This window comes from Sus scrofa, chromosome 7, assembly GCF_054392235.1.
Source record: "Sus scrofa isolate SSC_HxYL_T2T_F1_AM1 chromosome 7, Sscrofa_HxYL_maternal_Yorkshire_Landrace_v2.0, whole genome shotgun sequence".
Lineage (NCBI taxonomy): Eukaryota > Metazoa > Chordata > Mammalia > Artiodactyla > Suidae > Sus > Sus scrofa.
Window position 1 is genome coordinate 314,101 of NC_139389.1, and position 22,226 is coordinate 336,326.

General features: G+C 50.9%; 1 protein-coding gene across 50 annotated transcripts in view; it reads right to left on the reverse strand.

Annotated features, from left to right (window-relative positions):
• Positions 1–22,226, reverse strand: part of EXOC2 (exocyst complex component 2) — a 146,032-nt gene that overhangs the window by 58,033 nt on the left and 65,773 nt on the right. For 34 of the 50 annotated variants that reach the window (XM_084967181.1, XM_084967179.1, XM_084967176.1 and 31 more), the window contains 3 exons: positions 19,340–19,458; positions 10,873–10,998; positions 6,177–6,301 (listed from right to left, as the gene is read on the reverse strand). In XM_084967181.1, the coding sequence (XP_084823307.1) occupies positions 6,177–6,301; positions 10,873–10,998; positions 19,340–19,458 (370 nt within the window). Of the gene's footprint in view, positions 1–1,346; positions 4,953–6,176; positions 6,302–10,872; positions 10,999–19,339; positions 19,459–22,226 lie in introns of those variants that run through there. The other 16 variants (XR_014809403.1, XR_014809399.1, XR_014809395.1 and 13 more) reach the window with 7 other exon arrangements.

The following is a 22,226-nucleotide window of genomic DNA, read 5'->3' on the forward strand; positions in this document are numbered from 1 at the left end:
TAAGAAGTCATCTAAGTCTCTGATTAAAGGACGACTAATTAGAAAACCCTTCTCATTCCAACAAAAAGCCATTCATCTTCCTAAAACCTTTAAATACAATTCCTATAAATAAACCTTAGTATTACACAGAAAATCTCTCTCTAGTAGGTGAATTTCACATGCTGTTTTCATCCACGATTTTCTATGGTTAAAGCTCTAGGCCTCCAAGCCCACGACGTGGCTCCAGCACCGCCACCCGTCAGCGGGTGCAGGAAGCGTGGGGAACTCCGCCTCTGCGGGGCCCGCTCCACTCCGGGAACAGAAGCATCAGCGCTGGCATTTCAGTTCCAAAACAATCACTCACCGCCACTCTTCTTTCCGAGTCCCAGGCAGGAGGGAGTGGGTTCTAGAACCAACTGTGACCCGTTTCCGGGTGGTAGCCACGTTTCCCCCTGACTTCTCTTCCCCTCAGGGTAACATGTGGAAGGCTGCCTTATATGATTATGGGAAATCTGCTCAAGTTGTTTTCAATCAACTTTTTAATATCGCAGTCTCTCGAAGTAAACATTGCTCTATAAAATGCCTAACTAAATATTAAATAAAATTTCTAACTAAATATCACTACATAAAATATAACTATTACACTAAATTTTATACTACGTCGATTTTTTTTTTTTTTTTTTTGCTCTTTAGGCCGCACCCGTGGGATATGGAGGTTCCCAGGCTAGGGGTCGAATCAGAGCTACAGCTGCCGGCCTCTACCACAGCCAGAGCAACACCAGATCCGAGCCACATCTGCGACCTACACCACAGCTCACAGCAACACCGGATCCCCAACCCACTGAGCGAGGCCAGGGATCAAACCCACATCCTCATGGATACTAGTCGGATTCGTTTCCGCTGAGCCATGACAGAACACCTCAGCAAAGATAAATGCTACGTATGAGGGCAAGTTTTGGAAACTTTCCAAAGAAATAAGGAATCACAAAATGGCATAATGTAAAAGAAAACTCTGATACCTCACCAACGTGACGCCAAAGCTACCCTTTACAGGCAAAACACTGGTGTGTCTCAGGGACCTTCCCAGTTGGAAGCAACTGCATCACTAATGGTTACGACGCTGCCCCCGAGGTGACGGGAAGGCTTCAGGTAACGTTACTCGTATTTCACGGGTACCTTCCAGAGGCAGCGTGGAGGCCGGTCCTCGGGACTGGCTCTGTCCAATGAGGGAGCGAGGCAAGGGCAAGGGTCTGCTGGGTGTTTCACCCAAGTATCACAGCCCCGACAGCAGCGGGCAGCACCCACCCAGACCACGCCCTTCCGGCTCTGATTTACGCTGCTCTCAAAACTTCAAATTAAACTGTAGCTTTTCTCTTTTTTCTTTGTAGAGATAGCCTTTTGAAAGAAAGCTTAGTTTCTGAAAAATCTAAACTCGAAATTCACAATAATAGTTCAATAAGCAAATTCCAAGTTCACTGGCCAACAACACTCAAAACTCTTGGTACACCAGGATCTACAGAAATTGATGCTGTCCCTTTATTTTTACGACGCATGAGCGGTGACTGACGTGCTTTAGAGCTGCGGTGAGAAGTGAGCGGCGGGGCTCACGCTGGAGTCTGACCAGCGAGAAGGACGCCACGCTCGCTAGGTGGGCCCGCCAGTGTCCAGCCCAGAGCAGGTGGACGGACAGAGCCGCGAGGAGGCGCCACGACTCCAGCAGGCGTCCTGTGGTTGTGACCAGCTGTCCACCCTGAGTGACCATGAGCTGACTTCCTGCTTCTATCGAGTGTGATGCTCTGAATCCCGACGATACTCTGGGGACACAGCGCCTGGGTGTAGAGCGCCAGTGGATGGCCTGTCCGCAAGGTGCCAAGAGCTGCTCCCTAAAGGCTGCAGCTTGTCAGGCCTGTCTTCAGAGCTTTTTTTCTCCTTTGCCTCTGTACTCTGTCACTACTTTATTCTCATGGCTTCAAAGAGCATTTCTAATGCCTTCCTATTCTGGGTTCTGTACCCAAATCCAACGTGTGAGTCGGGGGAGGCAGGGGTTCCCTGACAGCAGCTGAGCCTCCGCAATCAGCTCTACTCAGACTCCACCTGCCCAGCGTCAGCATCAGACCCCGCAGGGGGATGACTCGGACCCCGAGACGCCCCACCCCAGAGGCCAGTCAAAGTCCAGGTTGTCACCTGTGCTTCTGACTGACCAGCCATAGAGCAGAGGCTCCCAGGATCCCCTCTTCAGGGCCCATCGATTTGCCAGAACGGAGGTGTCTGAGGGACAGGCAGACAGCAGACGGCGGGGCAAGGGGGGAAGGGCGGCGCCCACCGCCTCTCTGGGGGCCCTTCTGGGGTTTCGAGGGAGGCTTCATTACGGAGGCATGATCGATTAGATCACTGGCCACTGGCGACTGCTTTGCCCCTGGAGGTCTGCAGGTTCCTACCCTCCAAACACATGGAGATTCTCCAGACCTCCAGCCTCCACGCTTGGGGGCGGGGGGGGGGGGCAGAAGACGCTCCTCAACAGAACAAAGGGCACTTTTCATCACCCCTGTAGGAGCCACACCATCAAAAGCAAGGCCAAATACAAACTTCTCGGTGTGAATCACAAGAGCACAACTCCAAATCGACAGCACCAGCCCAACCTTCCCTCGAGGCCCAGTCTGGATTTCCGATTGCCCGCTCGGTGTCGGAGGAGCCGGAGCAGGGCGCTCGCAGGGGGCGCGGGCCAGCCTGTGTGCCTCCCCGTCCCCAAGCCGTTCCCTGCAGCGGTCTCAGCCTCTTTACATAGGTGGCTGCAAACAGAACCAAAGCCCTATTGACTGTTTTCCTGAACCTGACTCAGAGTGTGAGCTGGTCAGGCTGAGTGTGCTCTGGAGGCAGGGAAGGGCCTCTGAAAGAGGGGGGCCCTGTCTCCAAGAAGGTCCTGCAAATGGAAACGGCACGTGTCCCGACCATCTGATGGGTCTTCTCCGGTTGTATCCGCCACAGCAGCAAACGCTACATTTTTATATATTGGGCTTGTTCAGCAGGAAGATTATTTCACAGTCCTTTGTCCTGTGAGGTATTTTTTAACCAGAGAAAAGAGAGAAAATCAACTGTTAGAAAACATCACACCAAAATCAAGGCTAAACTCCAGAACAGTTCTGCCCACGAAGCAGGTGCGATGACTGCACGATGACACCTACTGGACAGAGGACTGCCTAAAGGCTGAGGACGGGTCTCCCACACAAAGGTGGAGGGTGGGGGCAGCTGCAAGGCCATCCTCTCAGAGCCGCTGAAAAGCATCGGGACTTATTGTCTTAACTGGATGAAGAGCTGAACACCTCCAACATGCTCAACTGTGTATGGTTTGCCTGCTTCTAAAAGAAAATTTAATTTTTGAATATAAAGTACATTTTAATTTACATCCTAGTCACACAACTTTTTAAAATCCCGATTCCTGATTTTCAAACAAAATTATCTGGATACTTTCAAGTTTTCAGCTCGAAATACAGTACATTTAAAGTATATCTAAAGGTGCGATCTTAACCTACTAGTAACCACTTTGCTTTTGCTAAAAACCTTAACTCTTTCCGCACACACAGACCAAAACTACTTTGTGGTGAGACCAACGGCTCCATCTCGCTGTTTTGATTCACATATGTTATTTCGCACGGCCTTGACGGGTCTGAAGAACTGATTATTTTTCAAACTGCTGGAAACTCCATCCAAATCTTTTAACGGATGAACTCTAGATAAAACAAAACACTTTTACACCAAGAAAATCAAGAAATTCCAAGTAAACTGTTTAAACGTTAGAGCCTTCCTGTTTCAGACTAAGTGCCAAACCCCGGGGCGCTCCTTCCAGCGCTCCCTGAAGCCGCCGGGTCTCACGCAGACGCGGGACGCAGGGGACGCCCTCTCCCAGCCCCTTCCTCCACCGCCTCTGTGTCTTCCCAGCTCTTCAGTAGAGCGTAAGTAACTCGTTTAAAAAACGTACCCAAACCCGCACAGTGAGTGGCACTTAATTAACGTGTGGCTACAGACGTTTAGGAAACGGTTATGAATATGAATAGGCAGAAATTCCATAGGCATCGCCAACTCAGCACGACTACCTCAAATGACATTTTCAAGGCTGGTGACACCCCTGAGTTCCAAAGGAGCTCGTTTACTTTTCACCTGCAACCAAATACTTCATTCCATGTTTGCCAAACACAGGTATAACCTGTGGGAAAGGAAAATACAGGCCCTTTTCATTACAATATACCAGATGAAAAACTCTGAGGAATTTCACAAACTCTACAAAGAGATGCAAGATGAGGCAACTGCTATGTCCACCTGGGAGGGGCGCCGCCAGAAACGGACCCCATTGGAAGGAAAACACTTGGCTGGAACTAGGTTTAAAATTGTTTCCCAAAGGACTGACTGACCCACCTCGGCATCAGTCTAGTGCTACATCTGCATGGGACTAAATTCTGCTCACAAAACACCTACTATGTGCCAGCCCAGTAACATTTCAAATACTGGAATAAACATTTATTCCCAATAATAACAGCAACTCTTGTTTACCTGCCAGACACCGGTGTAAGCACTTCAGTGAATGTAATTCACTCCTGTGATTCCCACACCCGCCCAGGAAGCAGGGAAGTAACGTTACTTGCCTAAGCTCTCGGGAGTAAGTGACAGGCACTGGATGTCCCCCCTGCAACACTGGCATTCTGGAAGAAAAGCTGGAACGCTACCTGCCCAAGGCACTGGCATGGCAGCATCTCCCCTCTCAGCCCTCGGGAGGGAGCTGGTGTACGGACGGGCAGTGGAGAGGAGCAGCACTGCAGGACGGAGGGGGTGGCTGCTCCCCCCGCACCAAGAAAAGGCCAGAAAATCCAATTCTTCCCCCCACAGAGGCTGACACTCATCCACGGAGAACAAAAACGCAGGCGGATGGGCATGCTTGAAAGGAGAACGTTGAGGAAACTTTTTTCAGGACACCTGAAAAACTGAAATGAAAGCATGCTCTGCCTTTGCAGCAATAAGCAAGTTTGCACTTACGAACGTCAATCGTCGCAGTGGAAGTATTTCATGGAAGACTATCTTTCCCTGCACCGCTAACTTCTCAGCAGAGCTTTTCTATAACCCGGGGATACAAAACGGACCGAAGAGCGTTGTGCTGTACGTTATTTACTGCTACAGTATGTGAATGTATCAGTAACTGAGACACTGCTGAAATCAATGGGAGGCAACAATGCAGGTGTAACTCGTGCTCGAGAGAGGTCCCTCTGCACAAGGAGGTGGTCTGCAAGCACTCAGCAAACTGCGGTTTAGATAACTGAGCCCTCACTTCACCGAACACCTAGGGACCCACCAGGCGTAATGCAGAGGAGACAGGGGCGGCCTTCTTGGTGAGCAGCGTGCGCAGCTGCCCTTGGTCAAAGGGGAGAGGACAGACCCACAGCTCGGGACATCTGCACCCTTCCCTTGAGCGAGCGAGCGAGCGGCGGGGGTGTCCCTGTGCCAAAGTGTGCTGGCTGGGAGGACCCGCCGCCGCCAGCTCCCTCAGGGCGGTGGGGTCTCTGGGAGCCAGGAACCCCAGCTGTCTTCTCCGAGTCACCCACGTGGCCTCTCCGGCAGCCGCAGGCAAAGGGCCCTGGAGTCTCTACTCCAGAAATGGGGGCCTGGGGCGACCGAGGGCGAGTCTGTGTGCTGCACACGGCCGTCAAGGCCTCCCTCATCTGTAACTTCTACGTGACCGGTGACATCTGATTAGGACGACGAGGACACGCGCAAGGTGGGAAAACGTAGAGGCTCACACAACTTGCCCAGGCCAATCACACGGGGCCAGAAAACCGGACCCTCATCTGCTTTCCGACTAGGAAGTTAACCCTCTATCGCTTCAGGCCAGGGGGCAAGACACGACACTTTATCCCCGCCTCGCCCAAAACTCAGCCTGACCGGCCTGACGCTCACGGAACCCTCACCCCACCGTCCAAGAGCCTCCAGCACAGCCCTTCACAGCGGATGCCGAGTCCCAGGGCAGCCCAGGACCTCATCCCAGGCCACACAGCGAGTTCGTGTTAGGACTTTACGGTACGTTCAGCTCATCTTAAAATGTCTGACAATGCCTAGAGGCTTTGGACTTCTGAGGTTTTAAAAAAGTCACTTCGAAATCTCAAACTTTTTAAGACCAGAAATTCACACGGACTTAACGACACGCGTGCACATACCTCACTGAAGAGGCTGCCGTTAACATACGAAATCCACAGTTTCCAGAAGTTGGGCAGTTGGCTTAAAACGAGCTTGGTCAATTTTTCAACAAATGCCACCCGCTGCGGAGTTTTGTATCTCCAAGCTAAGGGGGAAAAAGAGTAAAAAACTATGAACTTACTCTTGAATCAAGAAGAAAAATGTGAACTTTTCCTCTTTTTTTAAATTTTTATTGAAGTATAATGGATTTACAAGGTTGTGATAATTTCTGCTGTACAACAAAGTGATTCAGTTGTATATGTGCACACATCCGTTCTCTTTCAGGTTCCTTTCCCACACAGATGATCACGAAACACACACGGCAAGTCCCCCTTGGGCAATCGTTCCAGTATCTCCATGTGCATGTGCCAGTCCTGAACCCCCAGACCATACCACACCCCCCGCCCCGACGCCTTTGTAACCGCAGGCGTCTGTGACTCTACTTCTGTTCTGCAAACAAGTTCATGAGTACCCCTTTTTAAGATTCCGCATGTAAGAGATACCACAAGACGTTTGTCTTGCACTGTCTGAGTAACCGCTAAGTCCAGCCATGTTGCTACAAACGGCATTATTTTGTTCTTTGTTAGAGCTGAGTGGTGTTCCATTGTGTATAGGCACCACACCTTTATCCATTCCTCTGTCAAGGGACAGTCAGGCTACTTCTGCGTCTTGGCTGTTGTGAATAGTGCTGCAGTGAACACGAGGGTGCATGCACCCTTTCGAATTAGGGTTTTCTCCAGATACTGGGAGTGGGACTTCGGGATCACATGGGAGTCGATGCCCAGGAGCGGGACCACGGGATCACACGGGAGTCGATGCCCAGGAGTGGGACCGCGGGATCATACGAGAGTTCCATCATTAGCTTTTTTTTTTCCATCATTCTGTTCTCTGTTTGAACATATTGCTACCCCACCACTCCCTAAAAATGTGTCTCATGTTGTGCCACAAACGGCTGCAGAGCTTTAATTTGCTGATAGACCAGTACTTCCTGTTTCCCACCACCCTGCCAATGCTGTGGGCACAGAGGATGCAGAGTGAGCAGAGGTGCTGCCACCTCTGAGGGCCTGGCAGGCGAGGCTGGACTGGGAACCATGTCTGCCACGTCAGTAGGTCCTTGTGGCTCTTTCTGAAATGTCTTTCACACACACAAGCCAACAGAAAATAGGCACATCCCCCCACCTAAATGCGCGTTGGTGCAAATAAAAGCTAAACACACTGTGCTGACACTTGTCTTTTTGTCATTCAGCAATGATCTTAAAGTTCTTCCGTAGGGGAAAAATGAAGAAAAAATGAAGAAAAAACGTCTTCATTTTTCCCCTACGGTTACAAGGTATTTCATGCCTCAAATGTATCAAAATTCCACAGGTCCCCTCCTAACGGGCAAGACTCTTTCCTGCCTTTTGCAGTTAAATGAATGCTTCAGCCAGTAACTGCTGGTGCGTCATTCAGCCCATGTGCATGCACGTGTGGAGAACAAATTCTCAGGCTGGAGCTGCGGGAATTCCGAGGGATTATGTACATGCCCACCAAGCAACACACAGAAGCAGCAGCTTCCTTAAAACCTCACCAACAAACCACGCAGACGCCTCGCTGGGACATCACGTTGCCCCTGGTGGCCACTGTGAGTGAGGCTGCCCCACTGAAAGGGCAGGTCTGTGCCTCCAGAGACGCCAGGGCTGAGCGACAGCCCCCAGAGGAGACCCGATGGTCCTGAGCCTCGGGGATGCGAGGCTCACATCTGGAGATGTTTCAGTGAAACGGACAAACTCAGGATAGACCAAAACCATCTCGTGCCAACAGTGGCAGCACGCTACGGCAGCGCGAGCCCTGGCTCGAGTGTCACGGGCCAAGGACGAGGCAGGACACAGGATAAGATCTAAAACCTGAAGCTTGGAAAGACCCACGTCCTGGGCCCCAAATAAGACTCTTACACGGGATCGTCCCCAAAGCTGATGTTTCAAAAAGACACACTCCCACATCTGTCCTGACCTCTGGCCTGTGCCCCCCGGGAGGGCCCACTGACCTCTGGCCTATGTTCCCGGGGAAAGCCCACTGACCTCTGGCGTGTCCCCCCGGGGGAGCCCGCTGGGAGGCGTGTGGAAGCAAGCCAAGCTGACCACGTGCCCGCTGTTCTGCAGCTGGCTGAGCGACACCCAAGCCCCACACTGGCCACCCGCCCCCAAAGCCAGCCATCATTGAGGATGCTCCACCCCAAAGGAAAAGAGGAAACACTGCCTTCTCACCAAAACAATTGTTTTTAAAAACCACAAAATAAACAGGAAGTAAACCCAGCTTCTCTTGTTGCATCTACCAAGTATAATTCTATCAGAAGTGATTTACGTATGGGAAAAGTAACTGGACAGTTAGAAATGAAAACATAACAGGAGTTCCCGTCGTGGTGCAGTGGTTAACGAATCCGACCAGGAACCATGAGGTTGCGGGTTCGATCCCTGGCCTTGCTCCGTGGGTTAAGGATCCGGCGTTGCCGTGAGCTGTGGTGTAGGTTGCAGACGCGGCTCGGATCCCATGTTGCTGTGGCTTTGGTGCAGGCTGGTGGCTACAGCTCCGATTAGACCCCTAGCCTGGGAACTTCCATAAGCCACAGGAGCGGCCCAAGAAATGGCAGAAAGACAGAAAAAAAAAAAAAAAAAAAAAAGAAAGAAAGAAAAGAATTGAAAACATAACAAGCCAATTTCAAAGCCTTCCAAAAAGACTCCCTTGGCTGAACCGTCTTCTGGCAGGTCAGTCACTACAACGGTGTGAGTCACTGCAGCATGGGGTTCGGCCAGAGGAGCAGGCTGAGCTGCGGGACCAAGTTCCATCCCAGCGCAGGGCACCCCGAGAACACGGCCCCACAGCCTCCTGCCCAGGGATGGGGTGATCCTCAGGCTCTTGCTTCTTTGGGTCTTTTTCTCACGTGCAGACTCTTCACATCTGCATGTGTCGTGACAGCGCTTTCCCAGCCTTGCTTCTAAGCCCACTGCATCCAAACTCTGACCAGGTCACAGAGAAAGGACTCTGGGTTTTCCCGCTGAATCCAACACATCCTGAGAAACTGCCACCTGCTCTGCCACTGACAGAGCAGCTCCAGTTATGTCCTCAGACAGAGGAAGGTCTAAGGGCACAGGGCAGGAACACGCGATTTGCCACGAAGGAAATCAAACGCGGGGCTTCTTTCAATCACAAAGTCAGGCACGAGCTTCCCAACTCCACTCAGGCCGTTCGTTTGTGCTGTGGCAATCTTCCACAGCGCTCCGCTTTCAAATAATACCTTTAGAGAAATCTCACTTGGTGGACCGCCCCTCCCCTTCCAGCCAAGCTGCAGGGAGAGACCCTCCAGTTGTGAGCAATTGGAAAACTGGGGGAGAGACACAGGCACCTGCTTCGGACCTGGCACCAGGGGCAGACAGGGTCCCTGGGGGGAAGGAAGCCTGCCCTGAGCCCACGCTGCTCTGGCTTCCTGCCTGCAGACACAGCTTCCAGGCACCAGGCAGGGAGGTGGGCGGCAGCCAGGCTCAGCGGGCTTTCTGACTCGCAAAGACAGACGTTCAGGGAGACAGGCGGGAGCAGATGAGGCAAGGGAGAATTCTGGAAAGGCGGGAGGAGCTTTGTGTAGACGAGGCCCCAAGAATCCGCATCAGTCTTCCCAAGTCCCGCATACGGCCCATGAAAGGCACGGCAGAGCGGGGGAAGGGCAAGGGTTTCTAGAAATCCCAGGGCTTGGGGGTGGGGGTGGGGGGCATCCAGCTTGGACACCCAAGCGGGCAGTGCTCCTCGGGGGTGGCCACTCCGCCGTGGGCTCATGGGGGCCATCGCTTCTGCTCTTTCCAGTGTTTCTACAAGCAGTGGGTGGGCCGGGTGGAGAATGGTGACGGGACCAGAAGCAGGGCTGACAGTTACAGCAGCCCTTCCTTCATTCGGTACAAATGCATCATCTGATTTTCAGTTGTGCTTATGATGGACATTCATTCACATTATTAATAAAACTTCAGAAAAAAATCCTTACTTCAGTGCTTAAAGGAATAGCCTAAATTACCTTGAAATAATCTTGAGAGGTATTTGAACTTAAGAAGATGTAAGGTATTTCCTATTTGTAACTACGTTATTTGCAACTCATATACCTATTATTGGCCAGTAACGAAGAGCATCTAATGAGCACACAAATGCACTATAACCAATGCGTTTTAAGTATCTCATATAAGAAAACAATAGATCAATGTCAGACTCAGGAAGAAATGTAACAGTTACAATCTGAGACGCTGTATCTCAGCAATTAATTTATGATTAATAAATTTAAAAATTCACTAAAAAGGTTCTGCTATTTTTCCGTACTGACTAAAGAAATTAATTTTTGTTGCAACTTTCATCCTAAAGACATTCTCAGAGAATTTCCTCTGTGGCGTATTTTTAAAAATTCAACCACAGTAACAACAAAACTAGACTTCACTTGTATTGAATGAGCATTGCCCTGCGCCCAATGACTTACTAGGAAGTCAAAAGACATTGCTTTAAAGTACCATGTGAAGTGCATTTCAGGTGCCTACCCTGCTTACTGGGCAGCCACTTAACAAGCAGAAGAGGTGATGGCCGGAAACCCTCGGCGGCCGTAACACGACTGACGACGGAACCTTCTAGGAGGGCAACGTCAGCGGGGAGTGAACGTGGAGGGACACTTACCATCGCCTCGACCAGACTGAAAGCCGCTGCCCCGCTTCAGTGACGCCGTGTGGCCGAGATGACCCAGCGCGGGCGGGCGCGCGTCGCTGTCCGGGTCCGACACGGCGCTGTGGAGGCCCGACGTCCCTGGAAGAGAGAGGGGTGTTTGCGGGGACCCGGCAGAGGCTCCTGGGGGCCGGATACGATCGGCGCCGCGGGGTCCGACCGCTCCCGCGAGGTCTCTGTCAACCTCCAGCTTCCACGACCTCGTCCTCTGGGATGGGGGGCTTGGTGGTCCTCTCTCCTCCCAGGGCCAGTCGCCCAGTCGGCCCTTCTCCCCTGGCACTGCTACCCCTCCAGGTCTGAGGTCAAGGCACCCGCCACTGTCCCGGACAAACACCTGGCTGCTCCCCTCGGCCGTCTTCCGGGACAGCCTCAGAATCCCAACCAAGACTGTAGCTGAGAACCAGGGACCATTCTGCCCAACATGGTTCTCCAGAGCCTCCGGGGCTGGAACCCAGGCTGCGCTCCGGGCAGAAAGTGCCCTCTGGGCCACAGAGGCGCCATGCCCAGGGCCCTGAGCTCTGGAGCTGAGCCTTCAAAGCTCCCAGCGGCGCGCCCCGTGCAGAGGACGCGCCAGACACACCGCCTTCCCTCCCTCCGCCGCCCTTCAGCCTCCTCCTCACCAGGGCTGACCTGCAGCCCCGCACTGTCCCGCCCGCAGCGGACGCGTCCCGACTCCCGCCTTCTGCTGTGCACTGTCCCAATCAGAGGCCCACCTTCTCGGGGTTGGGGCCACCCACCACACCTCTGTCCAGGGCCACCAGACCTTCCGCAGATAACTCCCCCAGTACATACTGAGAGATGATACCAACCATTCCAGGAGAATTCGGTATTCCTTGTTTTATAACTTAGCAGAAGAGGAAATGCTTGTGGATTTGTTTCCAGGTGCAAAAGATGAAATGCGCTTCTAAAGCAGTAATTTCAGGGAGTTTTCTTCTGCTGCACCAGGTTAAGGATCCAGCATTGGCACTGCTGTGGCACCGGTTCCACCCCTCGTCCGGGAACTTCTGCATATGCCACAGGGGCGGCCTCATAACGACAGTAATAACTTTGTGCCTCTGAAAATGTTCCTTGTACAGTAACATCAGACGGGTCCCTCCTGAGCCCTCGCATGAGCAGGAACCACAGGCCCCCGGACAAGGGGATGGTAACAGGTCAAGGCCCGCTCGCAAGGTGTTTACATGCTGGTGGTGGAGGCAGGAAATAAGGCCATAAACAAACAAGCTACAGCAAAAAAAGCCTGTTTTCATGGCTCCTCCCATCCTGAGCCACTCATGACACAGCATGAACCATCCCTCCGAAGCCTCACAACTTCTACCAGGCAGGTTCCACAGAAACAGAAACGACATCGTTTGAGCAGACTTCTGAGAGAAACAGGGTCTCATCAGATACCTACTGTATCTCAGCTGCTACGCTAAATGCTTTATGTGCATACCTACTCTGGACACCATTCAGTCTAAGCGAAGACGTGTAGAATCCAATATTTTAAAACAGCAAGAAAGACGACAGTAAGAAATCACAAACATGAAGAAATCATTTTTTAAACTCATTTTCTTCCTGCATCCAAGAGGAACGCACGCGTGGAAGCTTTCGTGATTTACGACATTGCCTCTGAAGTCCATAGAGTCACCACTGCTAGCAGATGTAGAATTCAGGAAATTAATATCAAAATATCAATTTTCTGACATACCTTAAAAGGTAACGTAAAGCTGTCCAAACTCAGCACCACAGTAAATATTTAGACACAATTTTATAATTTATACGAACACTTACATTAAAAGGGCTAAGAAGAGAACGCTTTAGTTCAAAATGTTCTGTCCCCTTGAAGGTTTCAGGACCGTAAATTAAGGAGGAGAGCCCGCCCTGGTCCCCCAAACGCACACTGCGCACCAGTCCCCGAGAGGATGCGATCGGCGTTAGGTGGAGCCGCAGAAAAAGGCTTCCCCCGGACGAGGGTGCTCACGGCGTTAATGTACGTGCGTGGTGTTAGGCCGTTTGCCTGGTTTAATTTAAACAAAGCTTGAACTTCGAAACTGCTGAAAGACGGACTTAGTTTTCCCGCAAGTGACAGCCACTATTAAGAAGACGCCTTTCTTCTCTAAAAGCTCTATCACCGTTTCCTCTGCTGCCAAGGAAAAGAAAGTGTGACATGAACTCATTTCTTAGCTGGAAGTGCCGAGCCCCACAGGTGCAGCACAGCAGGACCGAAGGCCCACAGGCCCGCGGATGCGCTCGGCTGCAGGACAGGACGGGGGCCACCAGCACGGCCCAAGGACCAGCTCTGCCCTCGGAGCCCTGGCCCAAGCCTGAAACACGCTCTCACACGAACATTCTGCTCCTCTCTCCTGCCAGAAAAACGTCTCACGGTGAAGTAACTCATGGGGAATTAGGAGGATTATCCTTTGGAGAGAAAACTGATGAAAACACTAAAAAATCCCAGCTGTCAGAAATTATTTACTATTGCCAAAAGAAAATCTTAACAATTCTGACACTCCTTTTAAACTTAAATTAGATAACATGGTATTTTTACCCCACAAAATCATTACACACATCAAGTGTTCTTGATAAGCAACCATTATTATAAAAGAGCAAAAAAGACGGCAAAGTTTCTGCACCATACGAAATCAACAGAAAGTTGAAAATACCTTATAAGAAACGGAACTTCCTCAGGATTTCATACTGATGATTCCGGACCCCACAGCGCAGCTATTTTAAAAACACCAAGCAGAGTAACTAATAAATACATTCATATGAACATGTGCTTATGAGATCAAAATTATTCAGCTGCACTCTGTCCACGTTCTCTGAGGGGAAACCACGGGCAAAGACAACTCATGAGAACAACTGCAAACAGGAATGCATCCATCAGCACAGTATTTCCAGTCCTAAGATTCGATGTGGTTTTTGTAGGAAAAAAGAAAGGATACAAACAAAATTCCAGAACTAAATAACCTTAGAGTATAGCTATATCTTCTAAATTCCACAAACTAGTATTTGAGTTTTTACCAACACATCAAAAAAAAAAAAAAGATATATCTCTTATCTACGGATGCTTGGAAGAAGAATCTTAAACAAAAAATTCTTTCAAACACTAAATTTTTTTTAAAATGACTAGGCTTCTTAATTACTGACACGATAAAAGAAATGTTCGCCCACGGAGGTCCGGGGAAGTCCTTCTGGCGGTCACGTGAGCTAACGTGACCTTCATGCTGACTCCCACAGCCTGTTTGTGGCCTAGAACACACACTGCACATCTGGGGAAGTCAAGTTTGAAGGGTATCACTTTTCTAAAAGAAAAACTATTACTCTTTCACAACTTGCTATTATCAAGCTGAAACATTTGCTATTTTTTCTCCAACAACGGTGAGGTTTCTACCAGATAAAAAGTCTTTAGCTTCATGCAAATTTAGATATGACAAGATTTTCTGTAAAGCTCAAAAACTTAAGGGGTTACATTAAAGCTCTGAGTCCTACAAAAGCCTGATAATGGCTTTAGGAAGATTAGTAAGTCGTGCTTATGACACCCAGGATTCCGTATCACACATGGGCCAGGTCCTTTCAGGACCAGCTGGGCGCGGCTTCCCTGCTTTAAAAGCCCCGCGGGTCAGCGTTCGTTTAACAGACTCCATGGGACACCCTGGGAGGAAGCCCGCAGATGAGGGCCAGGCGACAGCCCCGCTGTGTGTCCTGGTCCCCGTGCTTCCGGCACAGCCTCTCCACGGCACATGTCAGGGGAGCCCTGATCCACTGCCGGCTCAAGAGGCAGCTCACTTCCTCGGCCCAGAAACACCTTTGAACACGTTCTCCTGTGCACAGCAGGCCCGTGTCCTGAGCAGCAGCCCGACCGCTCACTGCTGCCCGGTGACCACACTCGGGGCAGGAGCCTCGAAGCCAGTGGCGGGATGGGAGCGCTTCCCAGCAGAGCGCACGAGGCCGGGCCAGGGCTGGGGCAGGCACGTCCAGGCAGAATTCCAAATGCCCCAGCAACGAGACCTGTGCCAGCAGAGCAAAATGTTCTTTTCCATCTGGCCCTTCTAAACGCACATTTAAAGCTCCTATGGGCCCTTCCTCACTTTAAAGGGGTCATTTAATCCGAATCAAACCAAGGAAGGAGGCTTAACAGGCGGCCTAACCTCCCTCCACTCGCGCTGGGGCCACGTCCCAGTCTCTCCTTTACTATCATTCAGAACAACGGCCGAGATGTCTTTTTACTTTTTATATTTTTGTCTTTTTAGGGCTGCACCTGGGGCACATGGAGGTTCCCACGCTTGGGGTCCAATCGGAGCTGTAGCCACCAGCCTGCACCACAGCCACAGCAACGCCAGATCCAAGCCACATCTGCAACCTATATACCACAACTCACGGCAATGCTGGATCCCCAACCCACTGAGCGAGGCCAGGGACTGAACCCACAACCCCGTGGTTTCTAGTCGGATTCGTTTCCTCTGCGCCAAAATGGGAACTCTGAAATATCATTTTAAAAGCAAGACTACAGGTGTGAACCTTGAAGCAGTGTTTATCAACTAAGGTTGGCTACACAAGCAAGAATCATTCATTGTAATAAGCTGGTCAGGTGAATAACCAAAGCAATATTACGTTTTTATTGCAGTACTAGCCTTTTTGCAGCTATATATATGTTTAAGTGGATGAAACCTGCTCATGCAATACAGGTAACTCAATTATTACAAAAATGACAGAATACAAAATGAAAATATTCGTAACCCTTGACACTTTAAAATCAGCGGTTAATGCTTGCAATTCAAGGTGTGCTTGAGCTTGACCTTACTGTAAGAATCCTGTTTTTCCTACGGCTGGGCTGCATCTCCCTCCAGAAAGACAGACAGCAAGCCCAGCAGGAAAGGACCAGCTGCTGGGAGGGCACACGGACAGTCCTGATGGAGCCCGTCTGACCCAACACAGACAGGCACCCCCGGGAGGCTCCCGGAGCCTCGGCGAGAAGGACAGACCAGTGGAGGCAGCCTGCCCCACTCCTCCGAGGACACGGCCGGGCTCCCGACACGGCCGGGCTCCCACCACCGGGCCCTACCAGGGCCCACCAGGCTATGTGCTGGTTTACTGAGGTTTAAAAAACAAAACAAAACAAAACAAAACAACGCTTAAATACTAGTATGAATTACTAATCTGCATTTTAATTTGGAAACGAAAATTTTTTCGAATTACATTTTAAAAAATCTACGAACATTTAAAAACCTGCTAATCTGCATTCAAATAATTAAAACTATTTGCATAAACTTACACGCTTCACAAACAACAGTGACAATTTCTAACAGGATCGACTTTAAATCTAATTCACAACACACGGAGTGTCACCTAGGCTGCTTCTCTTTCTGACAAAAGGACAAAGGGGAGGGCCCTCGGAGCAGCACCCTGCTGGGAGGAGAAGGGTACTGCAGTCAGAAACCGACGGACTCCCTTCTCTCTCCCTCTCCTGAATCTACCTCCTTCCATGTGTCTTTCAGAGCTTACAAATCTCAAAACAAATGAATGAAATCCCATCAGAACATTGGAAGTACCAGACGCACGGCCTCTCCTAAAGTCCGAGAGGGAGAGCTGGGGGTGCAGTCCGTCAGGGGACTCAGTCACAGGAGGGCAAGGTGGAACGCCAGCCCATCTGTACTTGCTGGAGTTGTGCCTTTCCTGCTTTCTAAATTAGCTTCTATCACTCAGGGATTATGCTGGTACAATAAACATTCAGGAGAGAAGCTATGTTTTAAATCTCCAGAAAATAAACTTGATAAAAAAAGCTTCCTCATGTAGTTGGAACCCCATTCTAACAGCCTTTAAAAAATCATAAAGAGGAGTTCCCGTCGTGGCGCAGTGGTTAACGAATCCGACTAGGAACCATGAGGTTGCGGGTTCGATCCCTGCCCTTGCTCAGTGGGTTAACGATCCGGCGTTGCCGTGAGCTGTGGTGTAGGTTGCAGACGCGGCTCGGATCCCGAGTTGCTGTGGCTCTGGCGTAGGCCGGTGGCTACAGCTCCGATTCAACCCCTAGCCTGGGAACCTCCATATGCCGCGGGAGCGGCCCAAGAAATAGCAGCAACAACAACAACAACAAAAGACAAAAAAGACAAAAAAAAAAAAAAAAAAAAAAAAAAAAAAATCATAAAGATGTGTAATCTTGGAGATTCCATCGTGGCTCAGTGGTTAACGAACCCGACTAGTATCCATGAGGACTCAGGTTCGATCCCCGGCCTCGCTCAGTGGGTTAAGGATCCTGCATTGCTGTGAGCTGTGGTTCAGGACGGCAGCTGCAGCTCTGATTCGACCCCTGGCCTGGGAACCTCTGTATGTTGTGGGCGTGGCCCTAAAAAGTAAGATAAAAGATATTTATTTTGTCTTTTTGGGGCCACGCTCACTCCTCTTCTAGGTGGGAAAACAGGAATAAAGACTAACATTTTAAAAATACCCCTTGAGGAGTTCCTATTGTGGCCCAATGGGCTACGAACCCAGCTAGTATCCATGAGGATGCAGGTTCAGTCCCTGTCCTTGCTCAGTGGGTTACGGATCTGGCATCGCCATGAGCTGTGGGGTAGGTCCTGGGGTGAAGGGCAGTGGGTACGGCAGTGGGCACAGAGGTGCAAACTTACCTCCGGCCTGTGACTGGCTGTGCCCCGTCTGGAAGCTCTGTCCCCCAGGTTCACATGACTGCTACTCAAATACTGGAACCCAGAGAGGACCCTAATACAGTAAGGGTCACAAGAATGTCAACCTCATGACCTAGCTCTGCCGACAATCGCTTCATACGTGAAAGAATCTATCCCGGAAAAACAGCTTTTTTACGCAGGTCTGCTGTCTCTGAAAATCTACCCCCATCTCTGCTCCTAAAATTTCCCTGAAGAACGCAAGACTAAATACAGTTAACATTTTTCTCCAAACCACCAGGTAAAAACTTGAAAAAAAAAAACATTTTTAAATTCATGCATAAAGACCAATTTTACTTCCAAAGACTTGAAGAGGTCTCGCCCCGTGTGAAAGATTTATAGTCTGTCTTTTCAAATCTGTATGTCACATCCCAAGACTGTCTCGGTCCTTAACCACGATTGTGCCTAGGGGGTTCATCAACGACAAGCCTTCTCTCCTGCAGTGTTTAGAGTCTAAATACAGATGTTACAATAGGAGAACCTGCCTGAATAAATAAACTCCATGCAGCCTTAGAAGGAGGCGCCCACAGAGATGCAGGCAGGTCACCACCGTGCTCACCTGCCGCTGGGTTCAGAGACGCATTCGATGAAACATTCACTCCAACAACAGAGCAGAGAGGCCTGTGGAACCACTGTCCCGCCCCACTGGTCGAGAGGGGGACCCTGCCCTGCTCTGCCCCTGCAGGACACACAGACACGGGGCTGCCCCCTGGCTTCTCCGAGGCTGCTTCCTCACACGCAGAAGCGATCCGGTCATGCACTGAGCCGGACCCTCTCCCGGGGTTCTTCCAGACCCCAAGGTCGTAATCACAAGAGGATGCCCGATGGAGAGCCCAGCCGACACGGAGGAGACCGGCCCCTCCTGGCATCATCCCATCACACATAACTAGGGCACTCAGTACCAACAGGGAGTCGACAGGAACAACCGCCCAAACGCCGCCCAACCCAGTATCAAGGCCTGACTTCCCAGAATCACCGAGTCCTCGCTCCTCCTCATCCCAAGCCCACCAAGTCCTGCCAAGTCCAGGTTCCCAAGAGCTCTCGAGCCGCGTCTTCCGCCACGTCCACGGCCTCCGAGCCAGCCAGACGTGTGACTTCACACAGCCCAGCCCATCAAGTCTCGCCCGTTTCAAAGGCTCAGGCAGAGCCACCCAGGCCTGGCACCTCCTCCCTGGCCTCAAGCCCTGCCACTCTGATGGCGGGGGACTGCAGTGCGACTTGGTCCTCCGCTCTCAAGGCCTCTGCTGGAGTCAGCCCGCAGGTACTTCTCACCCCCCAGGTTCTCTGCTAACACCGGAGCCCGCTCAGAGAAGTCCCCCCGCACCGAGGTCCCTCCCTCAGAAGACTGCCACAGCACAGTCACAACCTGGTGCTTGGTTATTTAACTCCGTGAAGGCAGAGGCTGTGTCTGTCCACCTGTGCTTGGTGTGAGACGCGGGGCACAGCGTGCTCAACACGTGTGTGTGATGAGATGACGGGAGTCCCACTGGCGTCGGCAGAACCAGCATCACTCCCGCAGCATCACGTTACTTCCCACACAAGTTCAACGTTCCCTAAGCCACACCACTGTCAACACTGCCGGTCAACCAGGAGAGAGAGAGAGGCAGTGAGAGGGCCTCTCCCTCCCCTGTTCTGTCCCTCACTCGGGCGGATGCTCACGGGGTGGGGGTGGGGGGCAGGTACGGATACGGAGAGAACTAAGCACCCCTCAACCGAGAGCGTCCCCAGAGCGTGTTGAGTGGAGGAGCCTGCGGCCTTGCCTGTGAGGTCCCGAGCGCAGCCCTCTCTGCAGTCGTGCATGAGCTGGAGGATCCATCGGTGCTGGGCCCCGATGCACTGCCACGCGGGGTCGCCGGGTGCGCGGAGGTCAGACAAGTACCTGAAACAGCAAGGCAGGGCTGCCTAGGTCAGCTTCTGCTGCACAGACACCATGCGGACAAAGAAAAGCTAGCAGGCCTTAAAATCTTTACTTTTTCTAAGAAAATCTAAACTCCTGTCAATTAGTAAAAAGGCACTCATCAATACTGGTCTTTAATAGTCAGTTCCAAAGGAAGCATGTTCAAATTTCTTTTCATGAATTAACAAACAATAAAACTACCTTTTAAAAAACTGTGACTTTATAAAAAGATACCCGTGAAGACAAAGACAACCTGCAATGGTCCCCTACACTTGCTGAGGTCGTATCTTTACACCCGCACTCTGAGCGCAGGTGAGCAGGTGGGTAGGTCCCCAGTCCTCTGGGCTGCAACATGGCCACGAGGTGGCAGTGTGGCTCTGCTTTCTATACAATCCAAACAGGGCATCTGGAACTCACCGAATAGAGGCATTGACCTCCAAAGTCTAAACTCTAATTCATGAGGAAGTATTTCTTTAGAAAATATGGTGTAGAAGAGTATTTTCCTTGGTGTTAAAACAGTTCTTAAAACATTTCAAGTCTTCCTTGTTTGTAAAAAACCCAAACCCGGAGAGACAACTGAAAAAGATTTCAGTCGAAAAATTTCTGCCCAACAGTATTCAAACTTCAGCCCTTCATGAAATACATAAATACAGCAAGTTCAATCCAATTAAATCAACTTCAAAAACTGGACTTACTGTCTTAAAATTACTCTTAAACCACAAGCTGTCTGCTGTCTTGGAGTTAAAGTTTTGTTCGAGAATAAACTTTAATTAACAGCGACAAGGAGTTCCCATTGTGGCTCGGCGGTTAACAAATCCAACTAGGAACCATGAGGTTGTAGGTTCGATCCCTGGCCTCGCTCAGTGGATTAAGGATCCGGCCTGCCGTGAGCTGTGGTGTAGGTTACAGATGCAGCTCGGCTCCCACGTGGCTGTGGCCGTGGCTGTGATGCAGGCTGCCGGCTACAGCTCCAATTAGACCCCTAGTCTTCGAGCCTCCATATGCCTCGGGTGCAGCCCTAGAAAAAGACAAAAAACAAAAACAAAGCTGTGACCCCTAAGCGCACAGGGACGCCTCTGGGCGGCTCTCCCTGTCTCCCCACTGCAGGCTATTTCCTGGCTCAGTCTCCCCAGTTAGCAGCTCATAAGACATCAGTCAGTGAACAGAAATTTGCCACGGCTCCAGGGAAGAGCTGCCACCACCACCGCGGGCTGCGCAGGTCAACAGAGACAGCTGGTCTCCAGGAGCGCTGGGCGGCCCGGGAGGGCCCTCCTCCTGCCTGCACTGTGACCCCGCATTTACAGGGGCCGGGAGGCTGTGTCTGCACTGAAATCGACTCACAGCCTCCCCAGGAAGAAGCTACAACCCAGCAGGTTCAGCTTGGCATACACAGTTCACTTCAAGGCTTTCAAAACCCCATCTGACGCTTGCCCTCACTCCGGCCTTCCTCTTCGATGCTCTGGAAGATGAGTACGACAAGGAGCACACGGGAGATCTTCCCCGTCCCGCTGGGGACCGTGTGAGCGTTCTCCTCAGCGGGTAACAAGCAAACGAGCTGCCCCTAAGGCTCCTGCAGCGCCTCCTCCTGGGGCTTCGCTCACACAGCACCCTCGGGTCTGCACCAGCATGAAACGTGGGACACCCCTTTCGGAGAACTGCTTCCCTCCCTTTCTCAACCACTGAACAGAACACGGGGGCCCATCACAAGCGCTCGTTCTTAAAAGCACAGCAAGGGACCTCGACATACCTTCCTTCAATACACTGACCAGGTCCTTCCAAAATTTAAGAATCATCCTCTTGCTACTATCTTATTAATGGGTATTACGTAAGAGTTCCATAAAGAGAGATAATTGTATTATCTCAGAAACTCTACAGTATCTCAGTTCAAAAGTGCAGCTTGCGCTAGGCTTTTCCTGGGTTAAAGGACTCAATCCAGGAAGTGCCCTCTTTTTAGCACGTGGCTTGAAAGTCAGTCCTCTCTCCAAACATCCTAGCTTAGACTATGACAGGAGTTACTGCTGTTTGCTTTAAAGTCGCGTATCAAAGAACACTTTTAGAAAGGCTTTTTTTAGAGGGAAAAAGGGAAAGGATGTTAATATTGATGAGCAGAGGCCCGGGATTTTAAAATCTGAAGTTTTTAGCCAGACTCGGACAGAACCGGCGACACAGGAGGAAGACCTGGAACTCTGGGTCTGGCTGGAGCTCTGGCCTCAGGACTAGGTGAGACGAGCAGGAACCACCAGGAAGCCGTCACCCTGAGCGGGTGGAACAGGGCAGAGGGGGCCAGGCAGAGGTCACCTGCCTTGAGCCCCTCCCTGCACAGCGGCAGTGAGAGCCGAGCCGCAGGCTCGCGGATGATGCCGCTGAGGGCGCCACCCCACCCTGGGGCCGCAGGACCCCTCGGAGTCCAAAGCTAACAGAGAAGTGCCCTGGCTGTGGTCTTCCTATTTATTAGTAATGAAACCTTACTTTAAAAAGATAACAGAACTGCTCTGTGTCTTCTCAAAGCTTCAAAAGTAAAACAACGTTTTAAAAAATAAGTAAACTACTTGACATTTGTATCACATTCTCGTGCTTTTCCCCTTAAGATGACAGGGGGAAAGCATTTAAACAGACGATTTAAAGGAATTTTTGTTAACGCCCGTCATGCTGTGGATAGTGGCATCCAGCAAGTTAGCCAGCCACAGGAGCTGCACGTGCGCTGTAGCCACATCAGGGGATCCTCCGCGTGAAGAAATCCCGCCCTCAAT